At 42.5% G+C, this 15,026-nt stretch overlaps 1 protein-coding gene across 6 annotated transcripts in view; it reads right to left on the minus strand.

Moving 5' to 3' along the window:
- Positions 1-15,026, minus strand: part of DTNB (dystrobrevin beta) — a 241,721-nt gene that overhangs the window by 61,653 nt on the left and 165,042 nt on the right. For all 6 annotated transcript variants that reach the window (XM_070379236.1, XM_070379235.1, XM_070379233.1 and 3 more), the window contains exon 10: positions 14,398-14,475. In XM_070379236.1, the coding sequence (XP_070235337.1) occupies positions 14,398-14,475 (78 nt within the window). The remainder of the gene's footprint in view (positions 1-14,397; positions 14,476-15,026) is intronic.

Consider the following 15,026-nt stretch of genomic DNA (forward strand, 5'->3'; position numbering starts at 1 on the left):
TTGTATATGTCCTGCTCCACACTTAGAATCAACCTTTCTTCCAAGGGTCTCAGGTCCCTTTTACTGAGAAAGAGCATTCAGAAGCCACAGTCAGGGTACTAGAGTGCTCACTGTTCTTGGGTTGTCACCACTTCTAGGTTTTTCAGTGGATAAAGCTAGGAAATTTCTATATTTTAGAATAAAACTCAGTTCTTTCACCACTTTCAGATATCATTCTGTTTTCTAACTTGCATTATTTTCATTGAGAACTCATTGGAAAATTTTACCCTTGTTCCCATATGTAACATGTCTTTTTTTCTCTAGCTGCTTTTAATGTCTTCTCTTTATCACTGCGTTTTCTTTTTTTGCAATTTGATTGTGATGTGTGTTGCTATGTTTTTCTGTGTTCATTCTGCTTAGTTTGTTGATCATCTTGTATCTGTGTTTGTAGTTTTCATTAAATATGTAAAAATTTATTCAGAAATTTGGAAAAAATTATTTCCATGAATAATTATTTTCCTCCCCTTCTGTTACACTGTTTGACATTGTCCCAAAGGTCACTGAGGCTCTGTTTTTCAAATGTTTTTCTCTCTGCTTCATTTTAGATAGTTTGTATTGCTTTGTCTTTAAGTTCAGTGAATTTTCATTTTGTAATTTCTGACCTACTGTTAAGTCCATTCACTGAATTTTTCAGTATAATCGCTTTCAACCCTGTAAGCTCTAATTTTTTTATTTTAAAGGTTTTAATGGAAGTAGACTATACATGCAAAAAATTCCAATCACATTTATACTAGGTTCTTTTTTATTTCTCACATTTTCTCCACATTATGTTGATATTTTCTTTTATAAATATATTTTTTAAATATTTACTACTTGGCTGCACCAGGTCTTAGTTCTGGCACTCAGGATCTTTACTCTTCACTGTAGCATGTGGGACCTTTAGATGCAGCACGGAGGATCTTTTTTTTTTTCTCAGTTGTGGCATGTGGGATCTGGTTCCTTGACCAGGGATGGAACCCTGGCACCCTGCACTGGGAGCACGGAGTCTTAACCACTGCACAACCACGGAAGTTCCTCGTTTATACTTTCGATACTTATCATGGATGCTTCAAAGTCCATGTGTGTTAGCTGCATCACATGGGTTATTTCTGGCTCTGTTATGTTGACTAATTGTCTCCTGGTTACATGTCATACTTTCCTGCCTCTTCCTATGTCTTCTAATTTTCCACTGAATGGTGCAAATGTGCAGTATTATGTTGCTGAATGTCTGGATTTTGTTGTCTTCCTCTTAAGAATGGCAGTCAATTTCCTTGTGAACAGCTTGATCCTTTTGAGGCTTGTGTTGAAGCTTCGTTAGTGCAGATCTAGAGTAACTTTATTTAGGGCTAATTTGACCCACTCCTAAGATGTGGTCCTTCTGGGGTCTTTACTGAGTGCCTCAAGCATTCAATCTTGTCTCTTTACTCTGGTTGGTTAGAACTCAAACTATATATGTTGGTTAGAACTCAACAGTGTGAGCTCAGGTAGTTGTTCCACTTTCAAATCCCCAGGGGTTGTTCTCTCTCAGATCATGTGAAATCTCATTACATGCAAATACAGCTTAGTTTTTAGCTGAAGACTCAAGGGATCTCTCTTCAGATTTATGGAGCTCTTTCTCTGCACATGTATTCCTCTCTGGTGTTTTCCTCAGCAAATTTTGCTCCCTGACTCCAATCTCTTTCTCATTCTCAGCAAGACCACCTTGCTCTGCTTATATCCTGCACTGGTGTTTGGCAAATGCATTCCTGCAGAAAGTCTGGGCAATCATGGGGCTATCTCACTTGTTTTCCATCTCAGGAATCAGTCCTACGCTACTTACTGTCTAATTCTTGAAAACTGTTGTTTTTACATTCAGACCAGTTTTCCAGTGGTTTATAGTGAGAGAGCTAATTTGATACCAGTTAGTCCACCATGACCAGAGTGGAGGTTCTTTCTGTAGTAACTTATTTTTATCATATCTTTGTAAAGTATCAGTTCACTTCAAACTAGAATTCAAAACAAAGCTGGGTCTTTATGGCAGACAGATTAAGAAGTAGGTTATATAATCCTGCATACCAGGACAAAAGCTTTAGTTTTTACTCTGAAATTAGAATTTACTGGAAAGTTTTGAGCAGAAGTGAGGTGTAACTTGTATTTTAATAGGATCATTTGCTACAGGAAGGATAAAGTGCCAGAGAGCAGGGGGAATAAGCAGTCAATTAGAAGGCATCTTGACATTCCAGATGAGAGACAAGAGTGGCTAGGAAATAGTAGCTGTAGAAGTGATAATAAATAACAAGATATTAGATAGACTTTGACAGTGATTTTGGATAGATTTAATAACCTGACAGTTTAGATGGGAGAAAAATTAACGATTCTGACCAAGCAACTAAGAAAATGGGACTGCCATTCACAGAGATGGGGAAGAATATGGGAGAAGCAGATTTGGTGGGAGAAGATATAGAACTGAGTTTAAAACATGCTAGTTATGAAATATATATTAAATACCCAAGTGAAGGTATTGATTAGGAGGAAGATGTGTGAGGGAAAAGGTGAAAGTTCAAGGAAAAAGTCTCAGTCAGAAAAAGAAGTTTTACAGTAACTAGTATGCAGATTTTATCGAAAGTCATGAGTATGGATGGGATCACCTACAGTGAGTTGAGTACAGACAGAAAAGAGAAGTGGTCCCTCTGGTATGCTAACATTTATAGGTCAAAGAGGTATGGAAAAATCAGCAAAGGAGGCAGAGAAGGAATAGGAGAAAAGCCAGAAAGCATAGTATCTACAGGCAAGCACAGAAAGTGTTTCAAGTACAAGGCAGCAATCATCTACATCAAATGCCACTGACAGGTCAAGCCCGGAAGTCCTGAGAATTCACCACTGGATTTAGCATGTGGGAAGTCTCTGGTCTCCTTGACAAAAGTAGTTTTGGCAGAGTAACGGGCATGAAAATCTGACCGTGATGTGTTCCAAAGGAAATGGCAGAACAGAAACTGGAGACGTTTACTCTAGAAGCAACAGTCCATTAAACTCCATTTTAGGATGATACGAAGACTGCTATTCAGAACTAGTGTTGTTTGCCAGATGATTAGGGATCTAGGCCAAAACGAAAAGCATTAACAGTAGCTGCTTATGGCAAATGAGGAATTTAAATGCCCATGAATCTTTTGACAATTTTGTTTGGGGCAGACTCTTGAGAGTCTCTTGGACTGCAAGGAGATCAAAACAGTCAATCCTAAAGGAAATCAACCTTGAATATTTATTGGAAGGACTGATGCTAAAGCTGAAGCTCCAATACTTTGGCCACTTGATATGAAGAGCCAACTCACTGGAAAAGACCCTGATGCTGGGAAAGACTGAAGGCAGAAGGAGAAGGGAACGACAGAGTTTGAGATGGTTAGATGGCATCACCGACTCAATAGACATGAATCTGAGCAAACTCCAGGAGATAGTGGAGAACAGAGGAGCCTGGCGTGCTGCAATCAATAGGGTTGCAAAGAGTCAGACAGGACTTAGCAACTGAACAACAATGGGTGTTATGTCATTCTACTCACATTCAAAAATGTACCTGTTTTTCAGATTTACTTTTTGATAAACCCTTTCTTTTTTGATTATGCATACATGCATTGAATGTGCTGCAATGTGTATATGCAACATATATACAATCCCAACTTACAAACAGATTTTGCTTTAGAACTCTGTTTTTCTAAAACAAAGTCAATCCTTTGGAATATTTTGGAATCCTATAACAAATAAAATAATGAAAATAACTGTTCTATTTCTAAGCTATCAAAAGTTAATTCAATCCATAAAAGTAGGTGATTTGCACGCCTGAGTACACAATAGTTTGAATGGCACTTCTGATGGAGATTGGGCATGTGAGTCAATGTTTGGAGCACTGACTAGAGTCAGCACTGTGCCAGGACAGGAGGACATGAGCAAAACCCAGACGTGGATTTTTCTACTTGACTGTTAACATCAAGAGAGCAATAGTCAAGTAGAAAAGAGATGATCACACAAATAAGGAAAACTCCAAGTGTAATGAGTGTTATGACGATAAGGACACTGTTCTCCTATGAGAGGAAGTAATAGTAGAATTTTACCCAATTAGGGAGACCAGCAAAGACAAGGGTGATTAAAATGAACCAAAGTTAAAAAGAGAAGTGACCATGAGATGAATACATTTCTCCCCAGGTACCTAAAGAGAGTTCTTTCCCTCATAAGGCATCTCCCAGCTCTAAACCAATGGTAATAATGAGCATAGTTGGGGACAGAAGGTCCTGATGGGACTGCAGGGTCAAAGGCAGCATTTCTAAAAACACATTTCCCCAGACTTCTTCCTTTAGAACCCTCAAGCTTCTACTGAATCAAATTACCTGGGAACGAGGCCTGGGAATATGCATTTGAAACAAGCTTCCAGGGCTCCAGCTGCACACTGCAGTATGAGAATGGCTCTCCAAAACAACAGAGGCTTGGGATCCTAGGTGACAGTCTCATAGCTCCAGCAGAATCTCCAGTGTTAGCAAGAGAGGGCGCCTTTGGCCCAGGTTAAGAACACACCCGTGGGCAAGGTAGCATGGGGAAGGGATCTGATGGTGGGTGGGGGTGGTGAGGGGGTGGGTGGCTGGGATGAAGGGTAAGCAGGGGTGGGACAAGGTCAGAGACACTACAAGCAAGCATGCTAGAGCCAGTGTGCACCCCTGGTAGCAGAATTATTTACTAAGTAAAAGGCAGCAGAGCATAGCAACCGAGAACTCGGGCACAGGAGTCAGGCAGTCCTGGGTTTAATCCAAACTCTGACACTTGTTAGCCATGTGAGCTTGGACATTAACCTCTCTATGTCTTAGTCTTCTCATTTGTAAAATCACAATAATACAAAATCTACCTCATGAAATATTTACTTTAGAGAGTGTTGGGAGGATTAAATACCATAACATAGCAGTTACTACCAACAAAGTACTGTGACCCATCAGAGACTTTTACAGATCTTCTGTTTGTTCTTAGAACAATCTTCCATAAAAGGCATTACCTGTAATCTTCTCAGCTTCGTACTCCAGCCCTGACCTCTCCCCAGAGCTCCAGAATCATGTAACTTTGATGCCCGTTCAGCATCTGCCCTTGCCTGCCTAACAGGCATCTCAAGCCCAACATGTTCAAAATACAGCTCAATTCTCCACACGTTCCTTGTTCACCTGCCACTCCCGCAACTGGCTGGTTTAATAAACGGCATTCTCATTCACCCAGTCAACAAGCCCCAAAGCTGAGAAGTCTTCTTGATTTCTCTTTTCCTCCTGTTGCCCATCTAATCTCTTAACCAGGTCCTGCTGGCTCTACTTTCAGAACAGATCCCCAAACCAGCCACTCCTGCCACGCCTACTGCTGCCATACTCTCGTCTGGAAGTCCTCCCCCAGGGCCACTTGGTCTACTCCAAGAGCCTCGTGACTGTTTTCTTTTCTTCCACTCTAGTTCTCTACAGTCGAGTCTCCACACTGCAGAGATTTTTTTTAGTAACAAATCAGTTTGGGGAGGTGATGAAAATGTTCTCAAATCTATCGTGGTAATGGTTTTACAACTCTGTGAATATACTAAAAACCACTAAATGGTATGTGTTAAATGGACGAGTTGTATAATATATGACTTAACAATCATCTGTTTAAAAAATAAATCAGCAATTCTGAAACTGCTATGCACACTATCAGCCACCGACCAAATATGTAAACGGATGGTGACTGACGGGAGCCAGGTTTCTCACTGATAAAGAGTGGAAGTTACAGCTAACCAAGAGGGGCCAGCAGGAGTGTACTGCATCAGAACCGGATATTCCAGTATAATCCCTGTCCTTTATCTCTCAGCCCTCAGTGAAACAAGCAGGCATTGCTATACGATGCTATGTGCTTGAAATAACTGATGAAGAAAACCCCTTTCCTAGCAGAAATGCTGATCAAGGGGCAAGCAGCAGCAAGATTTGAGAAAAGGAGTAAGTTTCTGGATCAAGCCTGGTGGATTTTTGCCTTCAAGGAGCTAAGGGTCTTGAAAAGCATGAAACAAATGGCTAATAACAATTCTATGATATGTACAAGATGCTACAGATCATAGAAGACGAACACTTCATCTAGCTTTAGGGTACTAGGGAAGGCTTCCTGGAGGTGGTGAAGCTAAGTTGAGAAGGCAGAATTAGATGACAAAGAGAAGGAAATAACAGGAAAAAGGATGGGAGGCACCAAGGCAGAGCAGCATATGCGCCGACCTGCTTGGGGAACTGTGAGTGATTAAGTAACTCTGAGAATAAATGCCAAGTAGAAACCATGGAATAGGTACGGCTGCAGAGGATGGCAAGGGTCAGCTCAGAAATGAAGAATGTGCCTTGCACCTTGCAGAACTGCACTGCCACTAGCCACCTGTGGCTGTTTAAATTCAAATTAATTTAAGTAAAATTAAAAATTCACTGTGTTGCATCAGTCATATTTCAAGTGTACAGTACCCACACATGACTAATGGCTACCAGACGGGTTAGCACAGAACATTTCCATGCTTTTGGACAGCACTGCAGAAGGGAAGAGCCACTGAAGATTTTTATCCAGGAGCATAACATACTCAGACCTGTACTTCAGAAAAATCCCTTTGGTCGCAAAAACGAGATTGGATTGGTGGGGAGCAGACTAGAGTTTTCCTAATGAGATCCAGGAAAAAGGTTAAGACCTTATACTACAGCACTGATTTGTTTTAAGTGTCTGCTTATTAAAAGAAATTGAAACATTTTAATAGTTTGATGGGGATGAAAAACCAAGTCCGTCTAAGCCAGACCAGCACAGGAATTTGAGCATCACTATAGGAGTTTCCGTCGTGTGTGCAAGCTCATGGAGCATCTTAATAGCATCTTATTAGAAAGCAATGTGCTGCACCTAGTCAGCTTCTTAGCAGCAGGGACACTCATGAGGTATCCAAGGCAACAGCCTCCAAAGCATATGTAAAAATGTGTGTGTGTGTGAGAGAGAGAGACTGACTGTGTATATGTTCTACTGGCCATTTGTCAGATCTCAAGAATTCATGCAATGGTGTGGTTCCCTGACGTCCCCCAGGCTCCTCTAACTCACATAACCTTGCTAACTTCCTCCCAAAATCTTCCTTCTGTGTTTTGACCAAAGGTACCTAGCTCAAACCAGAAAGAAAACCAACCACTCCCTTCCTCAGCACCCCCACATTCAAAATGTAGCAAGCCCGTCTTCAAGCCCAAGATCCCTCAAGCATCTCAATCGAAATGTGGGAACACTCAACTCACGATTTCTCCCCGAGACCTGCTCCTTCTTCCCCTCTGCTCTGCTGACAGTCAATCATGGATGCAATTCTTGCTCACATTCTGGATCTCAAGCCTCAGTCCAATGAGAGGAGGAAACTATTCATATCAAAGTTTGGAAGTATGGAGTTGGAAATACTCAAGCTTTTAATCTGTACTAACCAGAGTTAGAACTGCTGAAGGGTTTACCTTAAATGCTTGAATGGAAATGGAATTTAATCCCAACCCAGAAGCCACTGAAAACTGGCAGGCTGCCCAGGCCATCAGACAGACTCTGGAAATGTGCCAACTCTGCAGTTCCATAAGATTATGTGTTAATTTTCAATTACTCTGCTTTTCTGTCTTTCAAGGAAAAAAAAAAATTGGAGAAAAAATAATTGCTGAGTTGCCTTGGAGAGGTTGTCACAAAGAATTCATACAAGGTAGCTGTTTCAGGGCGCTGCTGAAAACCTCATTAGTTTTTGCTTTCCACCAAACTCTATTTTTCTCATTTCACAGAAAGAGAGAATCAGTGGCCCGAGTCCACACATGCACAGTATCTGCCTTGACCAATTTCATTTTGTCTCTCTTCTCAGTTTCCCCACATCTCTTTTGTTTTCAGTCTGAAAAGGCAGCGTTCTGTGGCTTCTGTCACTCCACTGCCTTCTGTAGATAACAAGATAAGCTCTTTATCTTGCCGCCCAGTCAGAAAGCCATTTTAAAACCCGTATAGGACAACTCACCTCTTAACTTGGTCACGTTTCTATAGCTCAGAAGTAGTACTTAAACTGTGGCACCTCCTGGCCTTTAAAAACTGCTTCTCCTTCTTGTGAAGTATGGATTAAAGTAAAAAGGCTCCGATAAAATCTTGCCCTTATTTAAGGTCCCTTGCAACTGGTGACTTACTCAGGATCTGTGGCTCTTGTATTTACCTGTTCACCACTCAAAGGGGGTATTATGTCCCACGCAATCATCTCCATAAACTGAACAGAATAGCAAGAATTATTTAACCCTTGAGAAAAATTAAGGGGGTAAGGGAACAAAGGTCTCCTGAAAGAAATCCATGCACGTGGAGGTGTGATGTAATATGCTTTCACGTGTACTTCTTTCAGAAACCACCTGAGAAAGAAGTTTATAGTGACATGTCTCCTCAGCAGCCCCACCTTCTCCAGGGAAGTAGACTCACCCTTGTTTGTGAATTGACCCCTACCCATTCAACCATGTTATTCTAGGTGGGGCCACTGAACAGAAAACACCGGGGTGGGTAACACGACCCAAGATGGATCCAATGTAACTTCCATTGAAAGTTTTCAAACTGGATCCACCTAGAGCAATGAGGTTACGAAATGTGAACACATGGGTCTCCTGGCTTTGTTCCCTGCTGCGTGGAATGATAGTTACATTAGGGAAGAAGGAGCAGATGTGCAGTAGAGAGGAGCGAGGAGGCGATGGGTGGGGGAAACACCTACAGCAGTTAGAGTTTCCCTTGCTCTGTCCGCCCAGGGGCCCAGCCACTACCCCCTGCTCTGCCCACAGCCTGGTTACAAAAACAAAAAAATCTTCTTGTTTTCCCTAAGCCAATTCAAACTGACCTTCTATTATTTGTAGCCAAGAATTATGACTAAAATAGAAACTAATACTGGGAGTGGGGTGTAACGCTGATTGGAACTAGCTGAGTCAAGAAGTGTCAATGGTAGCAAAACTCTCCATCCAGGGAGGGAATACGTCAATCTTTGCTACATGGCTACAGAGCAAAGCCACTGGTTAAACTGTAATCTCTGGGATCCTAGGACTTGGATCTTGTGCCCCTCTGGCTGGAGCCCTAAGCACTTTGAGAGGAGTAACAGGACACAGTGGGGCTTTCCTGAAGTCTTTAATATGATGTTCCAAGAGACAGAGACACGTTGTCTGGAAGCCAGTAGCCTCAGCCCACCAAGGTGAGATGATCAGGACAAGTTGGGTTTTTATGGGGGTTGTATTGTTCCAGAAACCACAGGCATAAATCTCAGCTCTGGCAGGGTAGGGCAGGGGCAGGTGCCCAGTTATGTAGACATTCTGAGGCTGTAAGTGCTTCTTACACAGACTATGAGCCATCATTCTGTATTTCCCCCCACAGAGCCTTCCCATTCCCGGGTGGGCTTTCCTCTGGGTCTCTCAGTTGGCTTAGGTTTTAGTTCTCTCCAGTCTGGAAAAATCAGTTACCATTCAGCCATCTGCTTTGCTGCTTCCAAAATGTTCTTGCTATTGTTTCCTCGCCCATTTTTCTCTGTTGTTGTGGGCTTCTACTAAAAAAAAAAAAATCTCTTGACTGTTATTTTCATGGTGTTTCAGGAGGAAATGGGCAGATATGGCTTAATATGTCCTATTTCCTGTGACTTTCCTCCCCCCTCCCCCCTACCCCGCTTCTCTAAATTACAATTATCCTATTTTCAGATATCTGCTGTTACAGACTTGTGAGTTGCAGTTGTAGCTGTGAGTTGTAAAGATGTGAGCGTTCTTAAAACTTCTCATTCGGTCACAGTAGACTAGGTTAATGAATCACAAAAGAGCTGATCCTGATGAATGGACGTTACCCAGATATCCGGGATCCCATGCTGTCTGCAGGAGGTGGATAAGACCTCCAGGAAAGGTGAGTGCGCACTCGTAGTCATATTGCTGCACTGTGTCAGGAAGAAAAGCTCGTGGGGAGGGAAGTGTGTGTGTGTGTGTGCGCGCGTGCACATGTGCACACCTCTGCACACCTCTCTGTGCTGGGCAGCAAAACAGCACTCTGCCAACAACCTCTGGTATTTTTCTATTTACAGGATCTCTGCTGCTCTTGACAGTACAACCTTCTTTAGGGGAAATGCTCCTCCCTCAATTCTCCTGATACAGGTCTGAGAGTTTGGCTCCCTCTCTCTCACACACACACACACACGAGGATAGGCAGTAATGCCATCCAGGACAACAAGAATCCTTTCCTGGAGTCTCCTAATCTGAAAGAAGAAAGGCACAACCTCTCGAGTGACAAGGCTGAGGATGTGAGTTGGAAGCCACTGGCACCTTGAGCAGTGGCTGTTCTATAGGAGGAGGGAATGAAGACTGCCCTCTGAGAGGAGCCAAGAGATGGAGAAGCCAAAGGTGGACGTCTCGGTGGCAGTTCAGCTTCTGCTCTTCCCTTTCTTCTTTTTGTTGGGCTGTGCTGGTCTTTGTTGCAGCGCATTCCAGGGGCTTCTCCAGCTGCAGTATGAGGGCTACTCTGTTTGCTGTATGCAGGCTCAGATGCCCCACGGCATGTGGGATCTTAGTTCCCCGATCAGAGGTCAAATCTGCATCCCCTGCATTAGAAGATGGACCCTCAATCCCCGGACCACCAGGGAAGTCCGTACAAGGTTGTACACAAGACTTTTACAATGTTTTCATCTGGCTTAACTGGGTTTGTGCTTTTTTAGATTTTAATACTTGAAGTTAAAAGAGTTAAAACTACTGTACCAAACAAATGCACAAAGTCAAAAGTTTCATCCTGGAGGTTTTTGTTGATGTCAAAGTTATATGAAGTGCCCACAGAATTGTAAACATTTTTATGTGTATAAATAATTAAAGGCAAAGCTTTAGAATACATTAAAAATATCAGCATCATTTTTCATATTGGTTTGAATATAAGGTATGACTTAAAATAGTACAATAGTGCAGACCGTAATAATGTAATCACATTCTGAACCTTGGGGAAATAGACGGGTAGAAGCAAGCCTCAGAGGAAATTAACTAGCAGAGGGGCAATTTAAGTCTGTTTTAAAGTTCTGGAAGTTTGTTTGTTTTTAAGTATACTGTTCTGATTCTTTAACAGAAGCACATTTCTAGAAACTACTCAGTCTCAGACAAAGACGAAATTTCTTTTCAACTATAAACATGTCAATATGAGAATATTAGAAGAATATTTGGAGGGCAAATCCCTAGAGGGGAACCTTTCAGGTACATAATTTACAGTTTCTCACATGATTGTCAGCATCTCAGCCCTTTATAAGGTTTTCTTCTGTAAAAAGTAACCATTACATTTGAGACCATCTTTTCCTGAGCTAATCAAATATTTTTTCACCACTGGGGCTGTGACTATTTTTATATGCATGGCCTATCAGAAAGGTAGAAATTGGAACTCTTAATTTTTTCCTGGGGCGTTTTTGATACTGTGTGTATTCTTATTTGACTCAGTGACTTACGTCTTATGCTGAGTTCTAAAGAAAACCTCATTCTGGAGAGTAGCCTTATGCCCCCCGAGGATTCTTTGCCCTGGCAGAGGAAGGATCTATGACTGGGATGACGTGTCAGGCTCCTGGCTTTTCTCAGACTCTGGAGACACAGGTCTGACGACATTCAGAGGAGAAAACAAACACGGATGAGTCCTCGAGGAAGTAAATAGGGTACTATCTGAAATTTATACGGGTTAGTAACTGGGGCCAGGAAGAGCCAGATCTATGAGTTATGCAATTAATGTCTGGATGTTATATCATCATTTCATTCTGAATAGAAATGAAATCTCCTAAAGTTCTAAGGACAATATTGCTGGACAGGGGCATCTTGTTCCCACGCAGCCTCTCTAACAACTACTCTTCATGCTAAGTCACAGAGCTCTGCCTTTGCTCCAGTCTCTTAGGGCTTCGGCCTCGCTTGGTCTGCTGGTCAGCCCCTGGAGAGTCTGTGACTACCACCGCTAGCACTGACGAAGCCTACCCAGAAAGAGATGCTAGCTGAACTGCTGACTTTAAAATATTCACCCAGGTTATACAGTATCATCTGAAACAACTTTCAGAAATCGTAGATATTTTGTGACTGACAATGGCAGCTGGCCGCTGACTACTGAGCTGGGGCTTTATGCAGCAACATCAAGCTTAAGGGTAGCAGTCCTTCTAGAGAGGAGCTGTGATGATTATTACTCCAACTCCCTTCTTTCAGCCTGCTCAAGCAATGAAGTATCATCCAGAAAAATGTACTCCCTCCAACAGACTCTAGCAACTGCATTCAGCTGTGGGTCCCTAAATGCACAGTGCCCTTGGTCACCATACACTTAGGGCCCTCAGGGAGTCAGATGACAAAACTAGTAAGTGAAGAGAACTCAGGTGAAGTGAAGTCCTTATAAATGGCGCTGCTAAAACATAAAACCTGGACTTTCCTGCTAGCTAAGATGGTAAAGGATCTGCCTGTAATATAGGAGACCTGGGTTTGATCCCTGGGTGGGGAAGATCCCCTGGAGTAGGGAATGGCAACCCACTCCAGAATTCTTGTCTGGAAAATTCCACGGACAGAGGAGCCTGGCGGGCTACAGTTCATGGGGTTGCAAAGAGCCAGATACGACTGAGCGACTAACAAAACATAAAACCCACAAGCTGACTTCTTTCAATAATCTACCTTGTCTTCTGAGTTCTGAAGCAGAAACATTCCTGAGTTGATACTTAGATTCTGGGTCTGGCTCTGAATGTTACGAGTGTTTACCATAAAAAGCTAAGGCCAGCAAGGGTGACTGTAAAATCGAGGCAGGTGGGAGAGCTTCTACTGCCGTGCATTCTTTCATAAGCCTCCTGTTCCTCTGAGAAAGGACATCCTCTGTAAATCAGCCCCTCCTCCCCACCTGTTCTCTCATTAGTTCACTTCCTAAATACCAAGGACAGTAGCTTACATCCTCGCATACACACCCCATAATGTAGATACTATTATTGTCCTCATTCTACAGATAAATCAACCAAGATAAGAATCTTGTGCAAGGTCAGGTGAGAGCCAGGATTCAAACACAAAGTCAAAGGGCTCAGAAATCTGTGCAGAGTTGAGACTGCTCATACCACTCAATTTTGCCCCAAAGAAGCAGTGTAGCTACTGTCCTGCTGGAGCGTCCCAACAAGGCTGCAGACAAGCACTGTCATCTGGTCAGGGTGCTGAGTGTCCATGTGGGTAACACTGCATTAGCAAGTCACTCTGGTTTGTTAAGTCCCTAAATCCTCTACTGCAGGGTGGCAGATTCCTACGGTTTACTCCTTCATTTCTTTCTAAGGCTATTTCCCAAATTGCTTGATGATAAGAATCACCTGGAATACTTGCTAACCATGTGGCTTCCCAGGATCTCAGGGTCCACTCGGTCTGAGAAATGTGTGATCCCAGAAATGCGTATGTTTAGCAAGTGACCCAGCTGATGCTTCTCATCACTCCAGGCTGGGAAACACTGCTCACGGAGTTTTACCTAATGTGAACAAACATAATTGCTCTTAAGTATTAATATCTTAAGTATTATATATATAAAGTCAAAGTATTATTACATAGATGACATTTCTTTGGTTAAATTAATCCAAAGCGATCAGTACACATAGTTTTCTTCAGGTTTACAGTACAAAGCGCTCTTCTTCAGGAAGGACTTGGGGAGTAGGTGGGAATATCTTTGAGTTTTTTTGTATTTTTTTTTGAGCGATGACTCCTAGAAAGAATTCTTTATTGGTGTGCCCTTGAGAAATTTTCTGCATTGCTCTGGTGAGGGAACAGCTTAAATCAGATGGGAAGTCAACCATTTCATACAGCTCTTTCAAGTCCTGCCTAAGAGAATTTTGGAGAAGAGTAATGAAATAAAGAGGAGAAAGGAGTATACTGTTCTAGTGCCTTGAAGGACCCTAAGGAAAGTCCTTGTGTAATTAAGAGAGAAACTCAGGCTTTTCAACTTAGATGCTTATAAATTCTATACAGAATGATGTAGGAGAACATAAGGAATCAGCTCAATTTATGCAGTCCAATCAGAAAGCAGAAATGATCTTTGACTTTCCAAGAACTCTAATGCAAAACTGTTGAAATTCATGCTCATCAAATATTGTTTAATGTTAAAAAAATAAAGAGATCTCAAACAAGCCTAATCCGCTTTGACACCATGTTCACTGGTTGTCATAAAGGGACAGTATCCACCTCAGGCACCACTCAAAAGCAGGCTCCTTCAGCTGCTATATTTATAAGTTAGTAGGGAACAAAACAGGAGGGTAAAACATAGAAAATAATATAAAAAGACAGTCAGAGGAAGAGAAGGAAAGCCAGTCCTTTCTGCCCTGTGGAATGCTCTGCTTCTCAGGGCAGAGGTCAGAAGCCAACTCCCAGCGGGGACCAAGGCACAAGCATGACATACCTCTTGGTGGGCGTGGGCGCCCCAGAGGACATGTGGCTCACCATGGTGTCATTCAGGTTCGTCGGAGGGCGAGGAGGACTGGAAGAAAAGACATTGACATTATATTAATAATTACCAGTGAAATGAGGGGAAACAAATGGAAAAGTGATAAGGGCAAAGGACCAACTACTAATGTCGCTCCTGATATGGACAGAGGGATCCATGAGGAATGGAGCCTGAAATCAGTACTTTCAGCCTAAGTAAACTCAGCAAGAAGGTCAAAGCCAAAGAACCATAGAGCCACCCAATAGGAACAGCAAATTGTACGCACATGGCTGAAAGTTAAAGTGTTAGTTGCTGAGTCGTGTCTGACTCTTTGAGACCCCAAGGACTGTAGCCCACCAGGTTTCTCTGTCCATGGGATTTCCCAGGCAAGAATACTAGAGTGGGTAGCCATTCCCTTCTCCAGGGGATCTTCCTGACCCAGGGGTCAAACCCTGGGTCTTCTCCACTGTAGGCAGATTCTTTACCATCTGAGACATCAGGGATGTAACTCTGGTGGCTCTTGTTTTACAGTTTTAGCACACAAGAATCTGAATTCTGCATTCCAGGTGTTTACAGGAACACTAGGTGTGTGGCATCTGTGGTGT

The sequence above is a fragment of the Bos mutus genome, chromosome 11 (genome assembly GCF_027580195.1).
Source record: "Bos mutus isolate GX-2022 chromosome 11, NWIPB_WYAK_1.1, whole genome shotgun sequence".
Classification (NCBI taxonomy): Eukaryota; Metazoa; Chordata; class Mammalia; order Artiodactyla; family Bovidae; genus Bos; species Bos mutus.